Raw genomic sequence first — 19,143 nt, 5'->3', positions numbered from 1 at the left:
TTGGCACACTTTCCATTTTATCCACAGGAGGAGTCAATGGGCTATGTGACTGCTCGGGGCATCACAGCCCAGCATGATACAGTCTATTATCTTGTGATTCTTGTGGGTCCTTCCACTGGCAAGTGTGGGTGGAGAAATGGAGGGGGGAGGGAGAGATCCCCGGGATGGTGGGGTAGAACAGAAAGGGGGAAGTCTCCAAATGTGACCTGGTGACTCAGGCTGACGGCCTGTAGAGTTGGTCAGGGTGTAAGGGATGTGTCCAGTGTAGGTCACACCCACCTGGGCAGCCAGCCCACCTGGCACCTGTCCTTGCGCGCCAGTGGCACGCGCCAGTATTGTATGCACCCATACACGCCTGTGTGGTACACTCTCCAACAATGCACATCCATGTGACATGCTCCACAATACATGTACGCGTGTTTCACTCCCCATGTGACACCTCCCCAGACACACGCTCCGTGATACGCTCCTAGCGTGATGTGGTCCCCAGAGGACACACTTCCCGTGTGATCTGGTCCTCCACGTGATTAGCCTTCCATGTGACACACATGCCCCGTGTTACATGCTCTGCATGGTACACCCCTTGTGACAGGCCCACCGTGCTACATGCTTTACTTGATACACGCCCTGACACACGCTACCCGTGTTGCATGTGGCACGTCCCGTGTGACACACGTTCCCCGTGTTACGTGCTCTGTGTAACGTGCTCCCCCGCGTCACATGCTCCGTGTGACGCGTCCCGTGTGCTACTCACCGTATTCCTGCTGCTGTAAACGACAGTCTGCAGCACGGAGTTTTCCTCAATCGTATCGACTCCCGACAGATCGTAGAGAGAACAGGTCACCGGCCCGTATTCCCACTCCGTGAACTTCCTGGAGAGGTGCTTGTACTTCTGCTGCTTTATTTCCCTTCCCAGAATGTGCTTAAATATCTGCAGAAAGGGTAGAGCAGAGGGTCTGGGCACTGGCTGGGAGCTCCCTGCCACAAGAACCCCAACACGCACCCTGGTGGCACAGCTTGGCCACCACTACAGTTTACTTTATTATTGTCACCTGTACCAAGGAACAGTGACAAGCTTGTTCATTGTGTGCTATCCAGTCAGCGGAAAGACTCTACATGATTACAATCAGGTCACCCACTGTGTTCGGATACAGGAGAAAGGGTATAATGTTTAGTGCAAGATAAAGTCCAGTAAAGTCTGATTAAAGATAGTCCGAGGGTGTCTAGTGAGGTATGGGTAGTCAGGACTGCTCTCCTGTTAATGATAGGATGGTTCAGTTGCCAGGCTACATCAGCCTACATGGGTATGTGGGTCAAGTGGGTGCTGGAGTCAGATGCGATATTGGTATTTAAGAGGCTTTTAAACAGGCACAAGGAAATACAGGGAATGGTGGGATATGGATCACATATTGTGGACGAGATCAGTTTAACTTAGCATCATGTTTGGCATGGCCACTGGGCTGAAGGGCCTGTTCTTGTGCTATACTGTTCAATGTTCCAAGTGCTCGATGCTGCTGAGAAACTATTTGTTCCCCGACACACCTGGTGGAGAGACACAAAATGCTGGAGTAACTCAGCGGGACAGGCAGCACCTCTGGATGGAAGGAATAGGTGACGTTTTGGGTCGAGACCCTTCTTCAGACTCCATCCCAGTCTGGTCTACACGACATTGCCCGCCACAGCCTGGGTGTCGGTCCGGAGACGGGGGGACGGACGAGGGTCGGTCACCCCCCGGCCACGGGCACCAACCTCGATCTTGCCGATGTGGGCAGCGAGTCGCAGTGGGGTCAGACCCTTGCGATTGGCGATCTTCTCCAGGTTGCCGGGAGGCTCCAGGTCGGCGCTCCTGGTCAGCACCAGGTCGTACATGGCAGTGACGAAGCTGCGGGTGTCGGCCGTCTCGCCGGCGATGGACACCAGGGCGTGCAGCACCGTGTTGCCCGCACGGTCCTGGGCCCGGGGGTCGGCTCCCTGCTCCATCAGGAAGCTCACCACCTCCGGCTGGTTGGTGCAGGCAGCCAGCCCCAGCGGGAAGCCTCCTGTGTAAAGCCACGGGTACAATCAGTGCTGTGTGTCCAGGCTCTGTCCCTGCTACCTGCCCCCTCCCTCCCTCCCCCCCCCCCCCCTCCCTCCTTCCCAACCCCTTCACAGTCTTTACTTTGCAAACTGGACACTTATGTACATTGCCCAGTCCACATCTGTGTGTTCAGCCACTGTTTTCTTGGCAACAGGTCAGGGTATATTTGTGTGTATTTATGTGCGGCACAATGGCACAGCGGTAGAGTTGCTGCCTTAAAGCGGCAGAGTCCCAGGTTCGATCCTGACTACAGGTGGTGTCTGTGCGGAGGTTTGTATGTTCTACTTATGACCACGTGGGTTTTCTCTGGGTGCTCTGGTTTCCTCCCACATCCCAAAGGCGTACAGGTTTGTAGGTTGATTGGCTTTTGTAAAGATTGTCCCCAGTGTGTAGGATAGAACTAGTGTAAGGGTGATCGCTGGTCGGCGTGGACTTGGTAGGTCGATGGGCCTGTTTCCTCGCTGTATCTCCAAAACAAAAACTAAGACTAGGATGAGGTAGGTATGATACCAACATTAAAAAGACATGTGGCATGTACATGGACTGGAAAGATTCAGAAGGATGTGGGCCAAGCACATGAAAGGGGGACTAGCACATGGGCCACCTTGGTTGGCATGGACGAGTTGGACTGCAGGGCCTGTTTCCGTGTAATGGCCAATGTTGCCTGTGCCTGTTTTAGCTGCAAATACACAGACAAATATACAAAACCTTGCAAAAATATACACACTAATTGACAGCCTGTTGTGCACTTTTTCAATGGACATTGTATATTTTAGTCAGAATATACCTCATTGCATTGGCCCATCTGTATATCAACGTCAAAGTTTGTGTTTTAGCAAGTGTACATATGCATTGGCTGCAGTGTATGTGTGTGTGTTTTATCTTGAGTATATCCATGTGTGCATTGTTTTTAGCTGGGAAACAATGTCATAGGCAGAGATGAATACACAGAGATGAACACAGAGGTGAATACACAGAGATATATACTGGCCTGCACACACTGAAATACACCGATAAATAAATGCAAATATGCACTGGGTTACAGATCACGGTGTGCATCCTTGTGTGCGTGTTTGCCGTTACTCTGTGCCCCTTGCCCCTGTGCGCGCATTCACCGTCTGTGGCCTATGTCTAGCGCCCGTCTCTGTGCATGTGACACTGCGCGCTGACCTGTGCGTTCCACCCTGCGTGCTTGCCGGCACGTCTGTGCACGTGTCCCTTGCATCCCTGCCACTCCCCCGAGTGTGCGATCACACGGAGCGGGTGCCTTGCCCCCGGCTGAGCAAGCGCCACCCTGGGTGTGTGGCGGGTGCCTTGTCCCCACCCCTGTGTACGCGCTCCCTGTGCGCAGCTGGTGCCTTGTCCCCACCCCTGTGTACGCGCTCCCTGTGCGCAGCTGGTGCCTTGTCCCCACCCCTGTGTACGCGCTCCCTGTGTGTATTGCGGGTGCCTTGTCCCCACCCCTGTGTACGCGCTCCCTGTGTGTATGGCGGTTACCTTTCCCCCACCCCTGTGTACACGCTCCCTGTGTGTATGGCGGGTGCCTTGTCCCCACGCCTGTGTACACGCTCCCTGTGCACAGCTGGTGCCTTGTCCCCACCCCTGTGTACACGTCCCCTGTGTGTATGGCAGGTGCCTTGTCCCCACCCCTGTGTACGCGCTCCCTGTGTGTATGGCGGGTGCCTTTCCCCCACCCCTGTGTACACGTCCCCTGTGTGTGTGGCGGGTGCCTTGTCCCCACCCCTGTGTACACGCTCCCTGTGCAGCTGGTGCCTTGTCCCCACCCCTGTGCAGGTGCGACCAGAGTGGCCGGTCCTTGTACACCTCCATGTACACGACCCGGTGCGTGCGCCTCTGCCTTGCCCCCACCCCCGTGCCCCACCCACCGAAGTAGAAGGAGCACTGCTTGTGCCTCTTGTTGCGGAAGAAGCTGCCATTAGCCATGGGGTCGACGGTGGCTCCACTCTGCACCAGGAGCCGGACGAGGTCACAGCGCCGGCGCTCCACCGCGATGTGCAGAGCCGTCTGCCCTGGAAACAAGAGAGACGGTGAACATGGGCGGGAGAGGGGGCCGGCGGCACGGAGGGAGGGCGGCGCCGAGCCAGGCCCTACCCCGGTAGGTCTTGTCCTTGTAGGTGGCGCTGACGAGCTGCGGCAGGTCTCCGCGGCGCCGCGAGAAGGAGATGAGCTTCTTGACGACACGCACCGTCATGTCGTCCTGACACTGCTCCTCCGCCTTGTTGGTGATCTTCAGCAGGGCCTTCATCAGGCAGGTCTGGCCCGTGCTGGGGTCTGCAGAAGATGCCAGACAGAGAGCATCAGTGAGAGACGGTGCAGACACAGGAGACTGCAGGTGCTGAAGCTGACGCAACACACAAAGTGCTGGGGGAACTCTGCGGGTCAGACGGCATCTCGGGAGGGAATGGACAGGCGCCGTTTCAGGTCGGGACCCTTCTCCAGACTGATGGGAGTGCGAGGGAGAAGGTTGGAAAAGAGAGGCGAGGCAAGAGCACAACGGGCTTGAGATACAAGGAAAGGTTGGGTAGGCTGGGACGTATTCCTTTGGAGCGTTGGAGGCTGAGGAGTGTTCTCATTGAGGTGCACAAGATCATGAGGGGAAATGGATAATGCGAACGCTCAGTCTTTTTTACCAGGGTAGACGATTATAAAACTAGGACATTGACACAATAAATTGTAGGTACTCGAATATTGAGCAAAAAACACAAAATGCTGGAGTAACTCAGTGGGTCAAGCAGCATTTCTGGAGAACATGGTTGGTGACATTACGGGTTGGGACCGTTCAGACTGATTGTAGTAGGGGGGGAGAAAGCTGGAAGAGTGGTGGGGGCAGTGCAAAGACAGGCAAGTGATAGGTAGAGACAGTGAGGGGAGTTGAGTGTCAGATGGGTAAACAAAGGCGAAAGACAACAGGGTGTCAGATAAGGAGGGGAGTGAAATGAGAAACATAGAATCATAGAAAATAGGTGCAGGAATAGGCCATTCGGCCCTTCGAGCCAGCACCACCATTCAGTATGATCATGTCTGATCTTCCAAAATCAGTACCCCGTTCCTGCTTTCTCCCATATCCCTTGAATCCGTTAGCCCCAAGAGCTACATCTAACTCTCTCTTGAATACATCCAGTGAATTGGCCTCCACTGCCTTCTGTGGCAGAAAATTCCACAGATACTTCTGTGGCATAGAAATTCCAGAGAAGCCGGAGGAAGGGATGTAAGAAGAAGGTAACGGGGAAAACAGGGAGCAAAATAATGGGAGAAACTGCACTTTGTCCATTTCCCTCCACGGATGCTGCTAGTAAAAAAACGTACATAGACAGCACTGGTGTTCAGGATCAAACCCAGGTCGCTGGAGCTGTGAGGTGGCAGCTCTATGGTCTATGACTTGTACCCTTGCACTCCCATGCTTGGAACTGCCTCCAAGATCATCAGTACATCCTCTCCACACCCACCGACAGGTTGTTGGAGGTGGAGGGAGGCACTCGGCAGACACGGTGCCGGGTCGGGTAAAGTCTCCACCTCTCTCTTGACTCTTACCTCTGAGCGCAGGGTGGGACAGGTTCCAGTCTGAAGCCTCCATCTTCAGCAAGAGGCTGTCAATCATCTCCAGGTTGCCTTTAAATATCGCACCGAAGAGTTGGAGCCTGAACGAGTTGAGATCGCAAAGATTCCTGGACAAAAGAGAGGAGCAGGTCTTTGTTAGGATGTAACACCTTTGCTGCTGTTTGCAGCACAGGAAGGTGTGACGTTGACCTTGTTGCTACTGATGTGCCTACACCAAGGCTGTGGAGGCTGCCTGTCCAAACGTTGGTGAATAGAAATCATGTTTGACCAAGTTATTGGAAAAAGTAGATAGCAACACAAGCAGGTAGATACAGCGGTAAAGAAAGCATATGGTCTGCATGCCTTCATCGGTCGGGGCATTGAGTATAAGAATCAGGAAATCGTGTTGCAGCTTTATAAAACTTTGAGACAGACACAATAAAATAGAGCAACTCAGCAGGTCAGGCAGCATCTCTGGAGAAAAGGACGTTTTGGGTCGAGACCCTTCTTCACAACTTTGGTTTGGCCACAGTTAGAGTATTGTGTACACTTCTAGTTGCCCAATTGCAGGAAGGATGTGAAGGCTTTGGAGAGGGTGCAGATGAGGTTTACCAGAATGCTGCCTGCATTGGAGAGTATTAGCTATGAGAAACGATTGGACACATTTGTATTGTTTTCTCTGGAGCATGGGAAGTTGAGGGGAGACCTGATGGAAGTATATAAAATGATGAGAGGCATAGATACGGTAGACAGTCAGAACTTTTTCCCAGGGTGTGTAAATGTCAAAGACTACAGGGTATATCTTTAGGATAAGAGAAGGAAAGTTTAAAGGAGGTGTGCAGGGAAGGTTTTTTATCCAGAGAGCGTACCTGGAATGTGCTGCCAGGAGTACAGGTGGACGCAGATACAATCGTAGCGTTTAAGGGGATTTTAGATAGGTGGATATAGAGGTAGTGAATGGAGGGAAATTAATCATGTGCAGGCAGAGAATAGTTTAACTTGGCATGTTCAGCATTGGGATTATGGGCTGAAGGGCCTCTTCCTAGTTTTTATGCACTGTGATCAGTCAAAACAATGAGCACCACAGGGCTGTTTGACCATGAGAGCATCACAACCCATGTTCCCACCCAGTGTGTGTCCGTACTCATGCACTTCCTCCAGTGGAGGGTATCCAGAGTTTCCCCAGTACTCCAGTGGAAGGTATCCAGCAGGCATGCCATCGCTGATAACCCTTACAGTTATCCCTGCATGTGAGCACACATGTCCTGTATAGTTCCACGTACCTTAGCCTGGGTGAGACTTTGCACAACTATGCACGTGTACATTTGTAGAGTCCTCGAGCTGTACAGCAGGGAAACAGGCCCACTGACCCACCTTGTCCAGCCAGTCTCATCTGCCTGCATTTAGCCCATAGGACTCTAAACCCTTCTGATCCATATTTCGTAAACAAAGGCCTTGTCACGTGCGCGTTGGAGATCTCATGTCCAGCGTGTGCAGAATGAACAAATCTCCCATGCCGTGCCAACCAAGATGCCCCATCTAATTTAGTCCTAGTTGCCAGTGTTTGGTCCAAATCCTGCTAAACTTTTCCTATCCATGTACCAGTGCAAATGTCTTTTTAAAATTAACCCTTTATTTAAATTAGGTTGTTATTGCACCTGCAACAACTACCTCCTCTGGCAGCTCGTTTCACACACCCACTATCTGTGTGAAAACATTGCCCCTCAGGTTCCTGTTCAGTTTTTCAGTTCACACCTTAAACCTATGTTCTCTGGTTTTTGATTCTCCAGCCTGGTTAAAAGACTCTGTGCATTCACCCTGCCCACTCCCCGCATGATTTTATACACCTCGATAAGATCACACCTCAGCCTCCTGCACTTCAAGGAATAAAATCCTAGCCTGTCCAATCTATCCCTGCAGCTCAAGCCCTCAAGTCCTGGCAACATCCTCGTAAATCTTCTCTGCACCCTTTCCAACTTAATGGCATCTTTCACATAGAACGGTGACCAAAATAAAACAAAATCCTCCATGTATGGCCTGCCAAAATCTTGTACAAATGCAAATTACTTAAACTCAAAAAATAACCAATATGGTTTGGTCTTTTGCCTCAAAGACATTTGTGACATCTTACTCCGTACAAAGGAGGCCATGATTCTTGCTAGATCATAGAAACATAGAAAATAGGTGCAGGAGTAGGCCATTCGGCCCTTCGAGCCTGCACCGCCATTCAATATGATCATGGCTGATCATCCAACTCAGTATCCCGTACCTGCCTTCTCTCCATATCCCCTGATCCCTTTAGCCACAAGGGCCACATCTAACTCCCTCTTAAATATAGCCAATGAACTGTCCTCAATGAACTATCATGCTGCCTACATGTCAAAAGTATGTCATGAGCTGCAAGATACCTTGGGTTGCCCCAAGATCACTGAAGATACAGAGACTGCATTGTTCCCACACTCATTTGTGTACAAGCTCCCTGAGACCTGTTTCCTTGTCCCCACTGCTTGTGTCCCCCCCCCCCCCCCCCCGCCGCACCCACTGAGTATGAACAGATGGGCGGGATCTCACCTCTCGTCTTCAGGGCTCATGTCTTCCTCCTGAGCAGCTGACGGACCATCCCTGCTGTCCAATTTGGCCACGGGATTCAGGAAAATGTAAGACTCAATGTTCTTCCACAGGCTGAAAGTGGATTGAAGATCAGGTCAGGAAACTGTTGGCCATTGGTCAATGATGGAACGGGTGCAGAGGGAGCCGGGATAGACCATGGATGAGGGGAGCAGACGGAGTGGGTCTGTCGAGTCCAGCGTGTGGAGATGCACAGAAAGAGCCCAGAGGACAGACTGTACTCGACCCTAACACCCAATGAAAGCCAATAGACTCCGATGGAACGCGGTCCAGATGCTGATAGAGGCGAAGAACAAAGTACCTTGAGGAACAACTGGAGAGCTGTAACCTGTAGGGCCACCACCTGACAAGAGGTATTAACCTGCAGAGCCTGATAGAACCAATAGATTTGGGTAGACACAAAGGGCTGGAGTAACTCAGCGGGTCAGGCCGCATCTGTAGAAAAAAGGAATAGGTGATGTTTTGGGTCGAGATCTTTGTTCAGACTGAGAGTCAGGGGAAAGGGAAACGAGAGGTATAGACAGTGATATAGAGAGATACAGAACAAATGAATGAAAGATATACAATGATCAAGGAAAGATGGAGACCACAATGTTGGCTTGGGCTAGGTGTTACAAGTCATACAGTGAAACTAACTCGTTAACACCCAGCCCACAGCCAACAATGGACCATTGGGCTTCACCTTTCCTTGATCATCGTTACTGTGCATATCTTTCATTCACTTGAACTATAGCTCTCCATATCATCGTCTATATCTCTCGTTTCCCTTTCCCCTGACTCTGTCTGAAGAACGGTCTCGACACGAAACGTCACCTATTCCTTTTCTCCAGAGATGCGGCCTGACCCGCTGAGTTACTCCAGCGTTTTGAGTCTATCTTCGTTTTTAAACCAGCATCTGCAAAGACGTACAGGTTTGTAGGTTAATTGGCTTGGTATAAGTGTAAATTGTCCCTTGCGTGTGTGTAGGGTAGTGTTAATGTCGGGGATCGCTGGTCGGTGGGCTGAACGACCTGTCTCCACGCTCAATCTCTAAACTAAACTAAACTGAATCTGCAGTTCCTTCCTACACAATAGATGTGGATGATCCAGTGACCTTAATGAAACCAATACATGAGTCAAGTACATTCAGCCCAACAAAACCCCAGCATTGAAGCATGTGTGTACTGGGACAGGAGTACATGTTGTAAATACCTGACGGTCGGATCTGCGTTCAGCTGACAGGACGGAAGGCCACGTGAATCTTTTGCCATTTCCACTTCTGCCACTGGTCTGCTTGAACTGTGAAAACAAAAGTGATGGGATGTTGGTTGCCCAGGGACGTGCATGGACTCTGCATCTGACATCGTACTGGCTGCATCTGCCAGCGCAGGTGCTGATGGTGTTCAGTGGTTCATGGTGTCCTCGTCATTGTGAACATTCCTGCATCTTGTCGCATTCCCATGAGCAGGTGAAAACTAGGAGTGAAAAGTAATCCAGGGACAGCACAAAGCAGAAGTAATGATGGCCAAGAAGTCGCAGGTGTAGTGAAGTCGGAGATGAAACAGTGAATGGCTGTGTTGGGGGAGGCAGGTTCAGGCTGTTCCACTCCCCCTCTCCCTCTCGATCTCCCCCATGTCTCCCACTCTCTCTCCCTCTCCTTCCCTCCATACCCTCTCCCCTATATTCTGTTCCCAACCTCTCTTCCTCTCCCGTCTCCCTCTCCTCCTACCTCCCTCGTCCACATAACCTCTTCTCCTTCCCCCCACCTTCCTCTGTACTTCCACTTGGATCCTTCATCACCACCCCTTTGCCTCCTATATGTCATGCCCTCCCACTCCCCCCCCCCCCCCCCCATCCACTCTCCCCCGTCCCCCTGGTGAGGAAATGTATGCAATTCTGGTTGGATTTATTGGTGAGATATTCCTGACATTCAGCTTAAGTTCCACCCCCACCCCCTTCCCCAGACCACAGTGGGATCTTGGAAAGGTCACCTGGCAGCTGAGTGGGTGTGAAAGGGCTCAGTCATTGTCTGTAAGGATAATGTCGGTCACCACTGCCATGTTTCCCCTCTAACTCAGGGCACTGCAGAAAAGCAAAATGTTGATGGACATTTGGACCTTCCCACCGTCACCTCCCAGAGCAGGGACTCCAGACCCTCTGGGTTATGGACCCCAGCACAGTAACACCACCCACTGTGTTCCTGCCTCTAAACCCTGTCACTGGTGTAGACCAGACAACAGGTTCACGACCCAAAATGTCACCCATGCTTTTTCTCTAGAGATGCTGCCTGACCCGCCGAGTTACAATAGACAATAGACAATAGACAATAGGTGCAGGAGTAGGCCATTCGGCCCTTCGAGCCAGCACCGCCATTCAATGTGATCATGGCTGATCATTCTCAATCAGTACCCCATTCCTGCTTTCTCCCCATACCCCCTGACTCCACTATCCTTAAGAGCTCTATCTAGCTCTCTCTTGAATGTATTCGGAGAATTGGCCTCCACTGCCCTCTGAGGCAGAGAATTCCACAGATTCACAACTCTCTGACTGAAAAAGTTTTTCCTCATCTCTGTTCTAAATGGCCTACCCCTTATTCTTAAACTGTGGCCCCTGGTTCTGGACTCCCCCAACATTGGGAACATGTTTCCTGCCTCTAATGTGTCCAACCCCTTAATAATCTTATATGTTTCGATAAAATCCCCTCTCATCCTTCTAAATTCCAGTGTATACAAGCCTAGTCGCTCCAGTCTTTCAACATATGACAGTCCCGCCATTCCGGGAATTAACCTAGTAAACCTACGCTGCACGCCCTCAATAGCAAGAATATCCTTCCTCAAATTTGGAGACCAAAACTGCACACAGTACTCCAGGTGCGGTCTCACTAGGGCCCTGTACAACTGCAGAAGGACCTCTTTGCTCCGATACTCAACTCCTCTTGTTATGAAGGCCAACATTTCCATTGGCTTTCTTCACTGCCTGCTGTACCTGCATGCTTCCTTTCAGTGACTGATGCACTAGGACACCTAGATCACGTTGTACGTCCCCTTTTCCTAACTTGACACCATTCAGATAATAATCTGCCTTCCTATTCAGATTACTTTGTGTCTATCTTTGGTATAAACCAGCATCTGCCGTTCTTTGTGTCTACACGCGGTACACGTACCTGATGTTCTCATTTTTGTCCATTTGAAAGGGGAAGCACTCGTAAAGACTCTCCTCCGTGATGGACTCGGTGCCCTCCGTACACTCGTCCGCTCTGCAAATTCAAACTCAACGCAGTCAGAACATCTCCCATCACCTTCACACCTTTAACACAGAATCGGTGTGGGCTCGGACTGGGGAGACTCAGCTTACAGAAGACCGAGCTCTGCTATCACCAATCAATCGCTCCACCTTGCAAACTACACCCTTCCAATTCCCTCCTGAGGAATCGGTAGGGTGAACGCACACAGCCTTTCCCCCCAGGGTCGGGGAATGAGGAACTAGAGGACGTAAGTTCAAGGTGAGAGGGGAAAAAATTATTAGGTAACTGAGGGGCAACCTTTTCCACACAAAGGGTGGAGGGTGTATAGAATGAGCTGCCAGAGGAAGAAGTTAAGGGAGATACTATAGCAATATTTAAAAGACATTTGGACCGGTGCATGGACAGGAAAGGTTTAGAGGAATATATGGGCCTTGGGAAATGCCCGTGTGAAAGTGGTGGTGAACTGCCGCAGTGGGGAAGGTGTTGGGCAGAAGGCAGAGTCCCAGGGTCTAAACTCAGTGACAGTGAAGGTAGAGTGATTTATTTCCAGGTTGGGGTGGGGCGTGACTTGAGAAGGAACCTGGGGGTGGTGGTGCACCCCTGGCCCTGCGGCCCATCACCTTTCTGCTAGGAGAGGGGGTAGGTTTGTGAGGTGCTGCTGGAGTAGGCTAGGCAAGTAATTGTTGTGAGTTTTGTAGATGGCACTCACTGTGCACTGGTGGTGAAGGGAGTTTAGGGTAGTGGATGTGGTGCCGATCGATCGGGCTCCTTTGTGCTAAACGGTGCTGAGCTTGAGTGATGGAACAGCACTGACACAAGCGAGTGGAGTCTTCCTTCACCGGCATGACTTGTGCCTTATAGATGGGTGAGAGGGGATGTGACAAACACACAATTCTTGATAGAAGTAAATAAGAGAGGTATAGATAAGGTAGACAGTCAGAACCTTTCTCCCCAGGGTGGAAAGATCAAAGACTAGCAAGCATAGCTTTAAGGTGAGAGGGGCAACATTTAAAAGAGATGTACAGGGTATTTTGTTGTTTTTACAGAGGGTGGTGGGCTCCTGGAACACACTGCCAACATATCATCCACCAACATTTCCGTCACCTACAACAGGACCCCACCACTGGCCATATCTTCCCATCCCCTCCCCTTTCTGCGTTCCGCAGAGACCGTTCCCTCCGCAACTCCCTGGTCCACTCGTCCCTCCCTACCCAAACCACCCTAACCCCGGGCACTTTCCCTTGCAACCGCACGAGATGCAACACCTGTCCCTTTACCTCCCCCCTCAACTCCATCAAAGGACCCAAACAGTCTTTCCAGGTGAGACAGAGGTTCACCTGCACCTCCTCCAACCTCATCTATTGCATCCGCTGCTCTAGATGTCAACTTATTTATATCGGCGAAACCAAGCGCAGGCTCGGCGATCGCTTCGCTGAACACCTGCGCTCGGTCCGCATTAACGCAACTGATCTCCCGGTGGCCCAGCACTTTAACTCCCCCTCCCATTCCCAGTCTGACTTCTCTGTCATGGGCCTCCTCCAGTGCCATAGTGAGGCCCGCCGGAAATTGGAGGAGCAGCACCTCATATTTCGCCTGGGCAGTTTGCGGCCCGGTGGTATGAACGTCGACTTCTCCAACTTCAGATAGCTCCTCTGTCCCTCCCTTCCCCTCCTCCTTCCCAGATCTCCCTCTATCTTCCTGTCTCCACCTATATCCTTCCTTTGTCCCACCCCCGACATCAGTCTGAAGAAGGGTCTCGACCCGAAACGTCACCCATTCCTTCTCTCCCGAGATGCTGCCTGACCTGCTAAGTTACTCCAGCATTTTGTGAATAAATCGATTTGTACCAGCATCTGCAGTTATTTTCTTATACTAGGGGTGGTGGTGGAGGCAGATACGAAAGTGACATTGAAGAAGCTTTTGGATAGGCACATGGATTTGGAGAGAATGGACGGATATGGACCATGTGCAGACAAAGGGGTTGAGTTTAACCTCCGAAGGACAGAACGTGCTGGAATAACTCAGCGGGATACGGATCATTTGTAGACACATGAGATTAGTTTATCTAGCATCATGTTCAGCACAGACATTGTAGACTGGAGGGCCTATTCCTGTGCTGTCCTGTTCTTAAAGCAACACGGAAACCTGTACACATTCTCTGCTGGCTATGCTTGCTGGCCCGTTATAGGAGTTGGTGGCTTGGGGAGGGGAAGGAGAGGAGGACTAGGAGAAGGAAACTGGAGAGGAGACAACTCCTGCTTCTGGGGGAGACATCATCTTGGAATGGGAAAGGTTCATCGAGGCTGGGGCTGGTCAGAAACTCGTCCAGCAACTCGGTGGGGTCCACTGACCTGCCAAGGAAAATTGAAGAGGACAACAGAAGTGAGCAGTGAGTTTGCATCTCCACCTCCCACCCTCTCCCAGACAACCCCAAGCTCAGCAGGGGAAGTCCAGTCACTGTGGTAAGCTAATTAGTTAAAATGGCCCAACTAAACCAATCCCGTGCAGGTCAGGTAACATTTCCCACAAATGCAACCAGCTTACAAGATGCTTGAGATGGGCCTGGGATCTATACCCTACGGAAACAGTTCCAGGAGTGGGTGGTCCACTGAAGACCACAGAAGCTGTGGAGATGGAGACCCAAGACTGTGAGATGTGTCGGAGACGGGGGCCTGACCGATCCACCAGAGAAGTCTCAGGTGGGACAGATTATGCTGTCGTCTCCAGCTGTGCGAATTTCACCTCCCCCTCCCCCCCCCCCCCTCTCCCCCGCAGGGCAAACCAGGAATAAAATTCCATGGCCTTACAAGACCAGTGAGTCATCTCAGTGGAGCACAATAGATCCTTCAGCCCAACTCATCCATGCCGACAAGATGCCCCTTGCGAGCTGGTCCAATTTGCCCGCACTCAGCTGGTATCCCTCTAAACATATCCTGCCCATGTACGAATGGTGTAGGGGCCATAGGGATTTACACCTGGCCTCTGACACAGGCTCATGGCCCCCCACACGCCCGCCCCTCAGCACTCTGTCTGTGGAGCAAGAGCTCGGGATTGCTCTGCGGCCTCAGGAGATCAGTTACCAGGGAGGCCCAGACCGACAACGCTGCCCCCTACCCCTTGTGGGGGCATGGCTACGGATACTAAACTGGGACCCTTTCTCCCAGTGGTCACCTTCTGCTCACTCCCCTCCCCTCCTTCTGCCCTGCCCCTGAAACACACTCATACCTCAGTCTCCTTGCCTCAGCTCCCCTGGTTCTGGATGCCGATTACGGGCAAGAATCGGAGTGGAGGGGGGACTGAAGAGCTGGTGTTACATCTGTGTCTGCCTCAAGTGGGAAGGACGTGTGAAGCAGCCCATCACTGGCCATGCGGGGGCTGGGGAAGAGGGACCTGGGGAGAAAAGGGAGGGCCTGGGGAGATGGGCCAGGCCAGGAGACTTGGGCCAGGCATGGGGGGGAATAGGCTGGGGCATGGCTCGGTCCAGGAGGGTGTAACAGGCAGGGCTGTGGCCTGGTGTGGGAGCCTGTCCTGCACAGCAGCAGCTTCAAGCCTGGTTGTAAAGTGGGCTGGGGTAGGCCGGTGGGACTGACATTCGCGGGTCTGGAATGTGAGCTGAGAACCTCTGTTGATGGAACAATCGCGCCCGCTGAGGTCACAGGGAGGAGCGAGGGCAGGGAGGGGGCAAGGCTGGGCCACAGGGCTGCCGGGCCTTCACCACCCGCAGGCCAAGGTCTCCGCTCCATCACCAGGCGCAGCTTCAGTCACAGCTCCACAGAAGCGATGCGTCTTCCACACCGGACCCATCTGGATTCATCCCCGTATCACCTGAAGGTGCCGACTCTTGGAGAACAGTTCCTCAAATTATACCTCAGTGCAGACCCCTCCCACAGCGCGGCGCTCCCTCACCGCCCCTCCCACAATGCAGCACTCCCTCACCGCCCCTCCCACAGCGCGGCGCTCCCTCACCGCCCCTCCCACAGCGCGGCGCTCCCTCACCGCCCCTCCCACAGCGCGGCGCTCCCTCACCGCCCCTCCCACAGCGCGGCGCTCCCTCACAGCCCCTCCCACAATGCAGCACTCCCTCCCCGCCCCTCCCACAATGCAGCGCTCCCACACCCCACTCACAGCGCGGCGCTCCCTCACCGCCCCTCCCACAATGCAGCACTCCCTCCCCGCCCCTCCCACAGCGCGGTGCTCCGTCACCGCCCCTCCCACAATGCAGCGCACCCTCACCACCCCTCCCACAATGCAGCACTCCCTCCCCGCCCCTCCCACAGCACGGCGCTCCCACACTGCCCCTCCCACAGCGCGGCGCTCTCTCACCGCCCCTCCCACAGCGCGGCGCTCCCACACCGCCCCTCCCACAGCGCGGCGCTCTCTCACCGCCCCTCCCACAGCGCGGCGCTCCCACACCGCCCTTCCCACAATGCAGCGCTCCCTCACTACCCCTCCCACAATGCAGCGCTCCCTCCCCGCCCCTCCCACAGCGCGGCGCTCCCACACCGCCCCTCCCACAATGCTGCACTCCCTCACTACCCCTCCCACAGCGCGGCGCTCCCTCACCGCCCCTCCCACAGCGCGGCACTCCCTCACCGCCCCTCCCACAGATCTGTGAATGATGGGCCTGGAATTGGCGGTGGGAGGGGCTGATTGATCCCACACTGGGAACAATTCTGTCCCCTGCCCAGCGTGGCTCCCAATGCCCCAGAGGGCTGATGGAGCCCCTCTCAGGTGAGGAAGGGCCCTGGGAGAGGGAATCCAGCAAATCAATGGCTCCCAACTCCTGCCCGTACCCGTCCCTATTGGCCAGCTGCCCGATTGTTCTCTCAGAGGTCAATTGTGAAGGACACTAATCAGGGGGAAGGCTGGCAGGAGATGGGGCCGCTGGCTAGAGTGTGGGGTTGTACCGAGCTGGTGGGGGAATTCACCTCTGCCCTCTTCTCCTCCCTGCAGGAGGTTCCCAGAAGCAGTATTCTCTTCCTGGGCCTGCCAAGGCCCCCTGGCACCATGCCCCATCCTGCCCCCAGTCTGGGGGCCCTGGAGCCCAGTCCCTCTGCCCCTCCCTGCGCCCAGCCCTCGCCCTGCCCCTGGACAGTGAGCCCGGTGCCCTAGTTCGCCCGCCATGCCCCTGACGGACTTGTTGCTGCCCGTGTCCGCCTGGTTCTCACGCCTGCTACTGCAGGGTGGGCTATGGCTGACCAGCGGCCTGCTGGACTCCAGCCTGTGGCTGGTTGGGCGGCTGCTGGACGGGCTGGTTTGGGGCTTCTTTGTGATGATGAACAACGCCGCGTGCCTGTGGGGGCTGCACCTGCTCTGGAGGCTCAACATGTGGCTGTCCTACGTGGTGCTGGACACCAACCTGTGGCTGCTCTACCGGGCAACCGACCGGACCAACTGGGCCCTGTACGTGGCCTACGACTACATCCGCTGGCTGTCTAACACTGCGAAGGGCCTCTCTACCACCTGCTCCTACCTGTATGCCCGCTGCACCCTGTGGCTGGAGTACCTGTGGGCTGACTTCCTGAGGTGGCAAGTGTACATGCTGAAGGAGTACAGCCTGCTACTCTCCTACACCATCGTGAGCCAGGGCCTCTACGCCTCCTACCTGTTCATGGACACGACCGTCAGCATCTCCCAGAGCCTGCTGGGCCATGCCAAGTGGATGTCCTTCCTGCTGCCCGTGGACTTGACCTGGCTGTGCATGGCAGACCTGCGCTACTTCACATGGACCATGTACGTGCTGCGGGATGCCAGCTTGTGCCTGTGGTACATGGCGGAGGAGAGGGCCTTGTGGCTCAGCTACGCACTGGGCAACTACATCAGCTGGCAAATCTACACGCTTCAGGACTACGCGCTCTGGCTGCGCCAGGTGGCGGAGGTGGGAGCGGGCAGTGCCTCGCAGGGGCTGGGCAACCTGGGCACTTGGTTTCTCTACGCCGTGGGCGAGTACATCTTCTGGGTCCTCTACCTGCTCCTCAAGGTTTGCCTCAACCTCATCTACTGCCTGCTGGATGCCACCATCGGCCAATCGTCCTGGTTCTTCAAGTACATCGTGCTGTTTGCCTACGTCCTGCTGGACATCATTGTTTACCAGTCACAGTTGGTGATCGCCCTCATCACTTGGCTCTCCTTCTACCTCCTGGACTGGGTCCACTGGGTGGTTTGGCTGATGTTGCAAATGCTGCAATAGGTTCTACTGCAATGTCTAACAGTTTGATTTTATACGCTATTTTCACAATAAAAACGGTTACAAATGCTCACCCCGCTTTGCCAAAGTCATCCCGGCTGACCCTCCCGTCTTCCCTTGAAGTTGGTTCCCCCATTCCCAAAGGAGAAGGGAAATCATGGATGCTTCCCTTCCACCAGCCTCCCCAGTTGGGATGGGGGAGGGGTATCTAGACAAGTGCAGGAGGTTTCCAGCACCCCTGGTTGTCCTAAGATGGTCCATTTTGGATGGAGACAAGGACGTCCTTCCCTCACTGGGAGGTGAATTGGTGGAAGTCTCAGCTGTAGAGAGATGTGGATCGTGGGTTTGTCCCAGAGCGGAGATGGATAAAGGTGGTGTCAGCGACAACAGGTAGGAGAGTGGGACAAGGCAGGATCTCAGGGAACCGGTACAGCAGCAGGGAAGGCTGAGAGGACATAGTTTGTTCGGTCCCAACTCAGGCTTAGGTTCTCAGCACCGCCCGCCCCGCTGCTGCCGCCTGACCAGCCAGCGATCGCAGGTGTCAAGATTTGGTGCTCCCTCCCACAGTGCGGCGCTCCCTCACCGCCCCTACCACAGCGCTGCGCTCCCTCACTGCCCCTCCCATGCCAGGGCGCTCCATCGTACATCAGCCAGCCCTCTCTCACCCGCTCGCCGCTTGCTGCTGGAAGGTCTGGAGCAGGTTCAAGTTACCGAGGAGATCCTGAACATCCAGGATGTTGGTGTAAAGAGAGTCTTCCTCCATCACTCCCCACCTGGTGCCTGCGGTGGGTAAACAGCTCCAGTGAATGGAGGCACCCAGACAAACCCCTGCCCCCCCCGACCCTGCCCCCCCCCCCCCGACCCTGCCCCCCCCCCCCTCCCACAGGGCACTCTCCCAGCGCGGGGGGGGGGGGGGGTTCAGGCAATGTCCTGACCCAATCCCAGCACAGTCCCACCAGTGAACCCTTCACCCAGCAGATCAGTCACCCACTCCCAGTGGCTCTGCAGCTTCCCCCCCACCCTCACCACCCCCTCACCCCCCACACCCCCTCACCCCACCCCCCCTCACCCCACCTTACCCCCTCACCCCACACCCCCTCACCCCACACCCCCTCACCCCCTCAACCCACACCCCCTTGCCCCACACCCCCTCACCCCACACCCCCTCACCCCACACCCCCTCACCCCACACCCCCTCACCTTACACCCCCTCACCTGCGGAGGGAGCGGAATGGTAGAGGTGGATTGGGGAGGGGGTGGTCGGGGTGGGGGGGGAGATGGGATGGGGCGGGGTGGATGGTCGATGAGGGTGGGGGAAGAGTCGCTGAGCTGCGAACCTTCCCTCCATTTCCCACCCTCTGTGAACCCCCTCCCCCCAGGGCCTCTCCCTCCCCTCCCCCCAGGGCCTCTCCCTCCCCTCCCCCCAGGGCCTCTCCCTCCCCTCCCCCCAGGGCCTCTCCCTCCCCTCCC

The 19,143-nt window shown here is 54.5% G+C and overlaps 1 protein-coding gene across 1 annotated transcript in view; it reads right to left on the bottom strand.

The window, feature by feature from the left end:
• Positions 1–18,446, bottom strand: part of LOC144606541 (transient receptor potential cation channel subfamily V member 3-like) — a 34,757-nt gene extending 16,311 nt beyond the window's left edge. Inside the window, exons 1-9 of the mRNA XM_078422796.1 lie at positions 18,339–18,446; positions 11,406–11,498; positions 9,455–9,541; positions 8,207–8,317; positions 5,630–5,763; positions 4,190–4,369; positions 3,964–4,107; positions 1,750–2,039; positions 755–931 (exon numbers count right to left, since the gene is read on the bottom strand). Coding sequence (XP_078278922.1) covers positions 755–931; positions 1,750–2,039; positions 3,964–4,107; positions 4,190–4,369; positions 5,630–5,763; positions 8,207–8,317; positions 9,455–9,541; positions 11,406–11,498; positions 18,339–18,436 — 1,314 coding nt within the window. The 5' untranslated portion in view covers positions 18,437–18,446. The remainder of the gene's footprint in view (positions 1–754; positions 932–1,749; positions 2,040–3,963; positions 4,108–4,189; positions 4,370–5,629; positions 5,764–8,206; positions 8,318–9,454; positions 9,542–11,405; positions 11,499–18,338) is intronic.
• Positions 18,447–19,143: the final 697 nt, after the last annotated feature.

Source organism: Rhinoraja longicauda, chromosome 26 (genome assembly GCF_053455715.1).
Source record: "Rhinoraja longicauda isolate Sanriku21f chromosome 26, sRhiLon1.1, whole genome shotgun sequence".
In the NCBI taxonomy this organism is placed as follows: Eukaryota; Metazoa; Chordata; class Chondrichthyes; order Rajiformes; family Arhynchobatidae; genus Rhinoraja; species Rhinoraja longicauda.
Note: the sequence above shows the minus strand (reverse complement) of the source record. Positions and strands in the feature narration are given on the sequence as shown.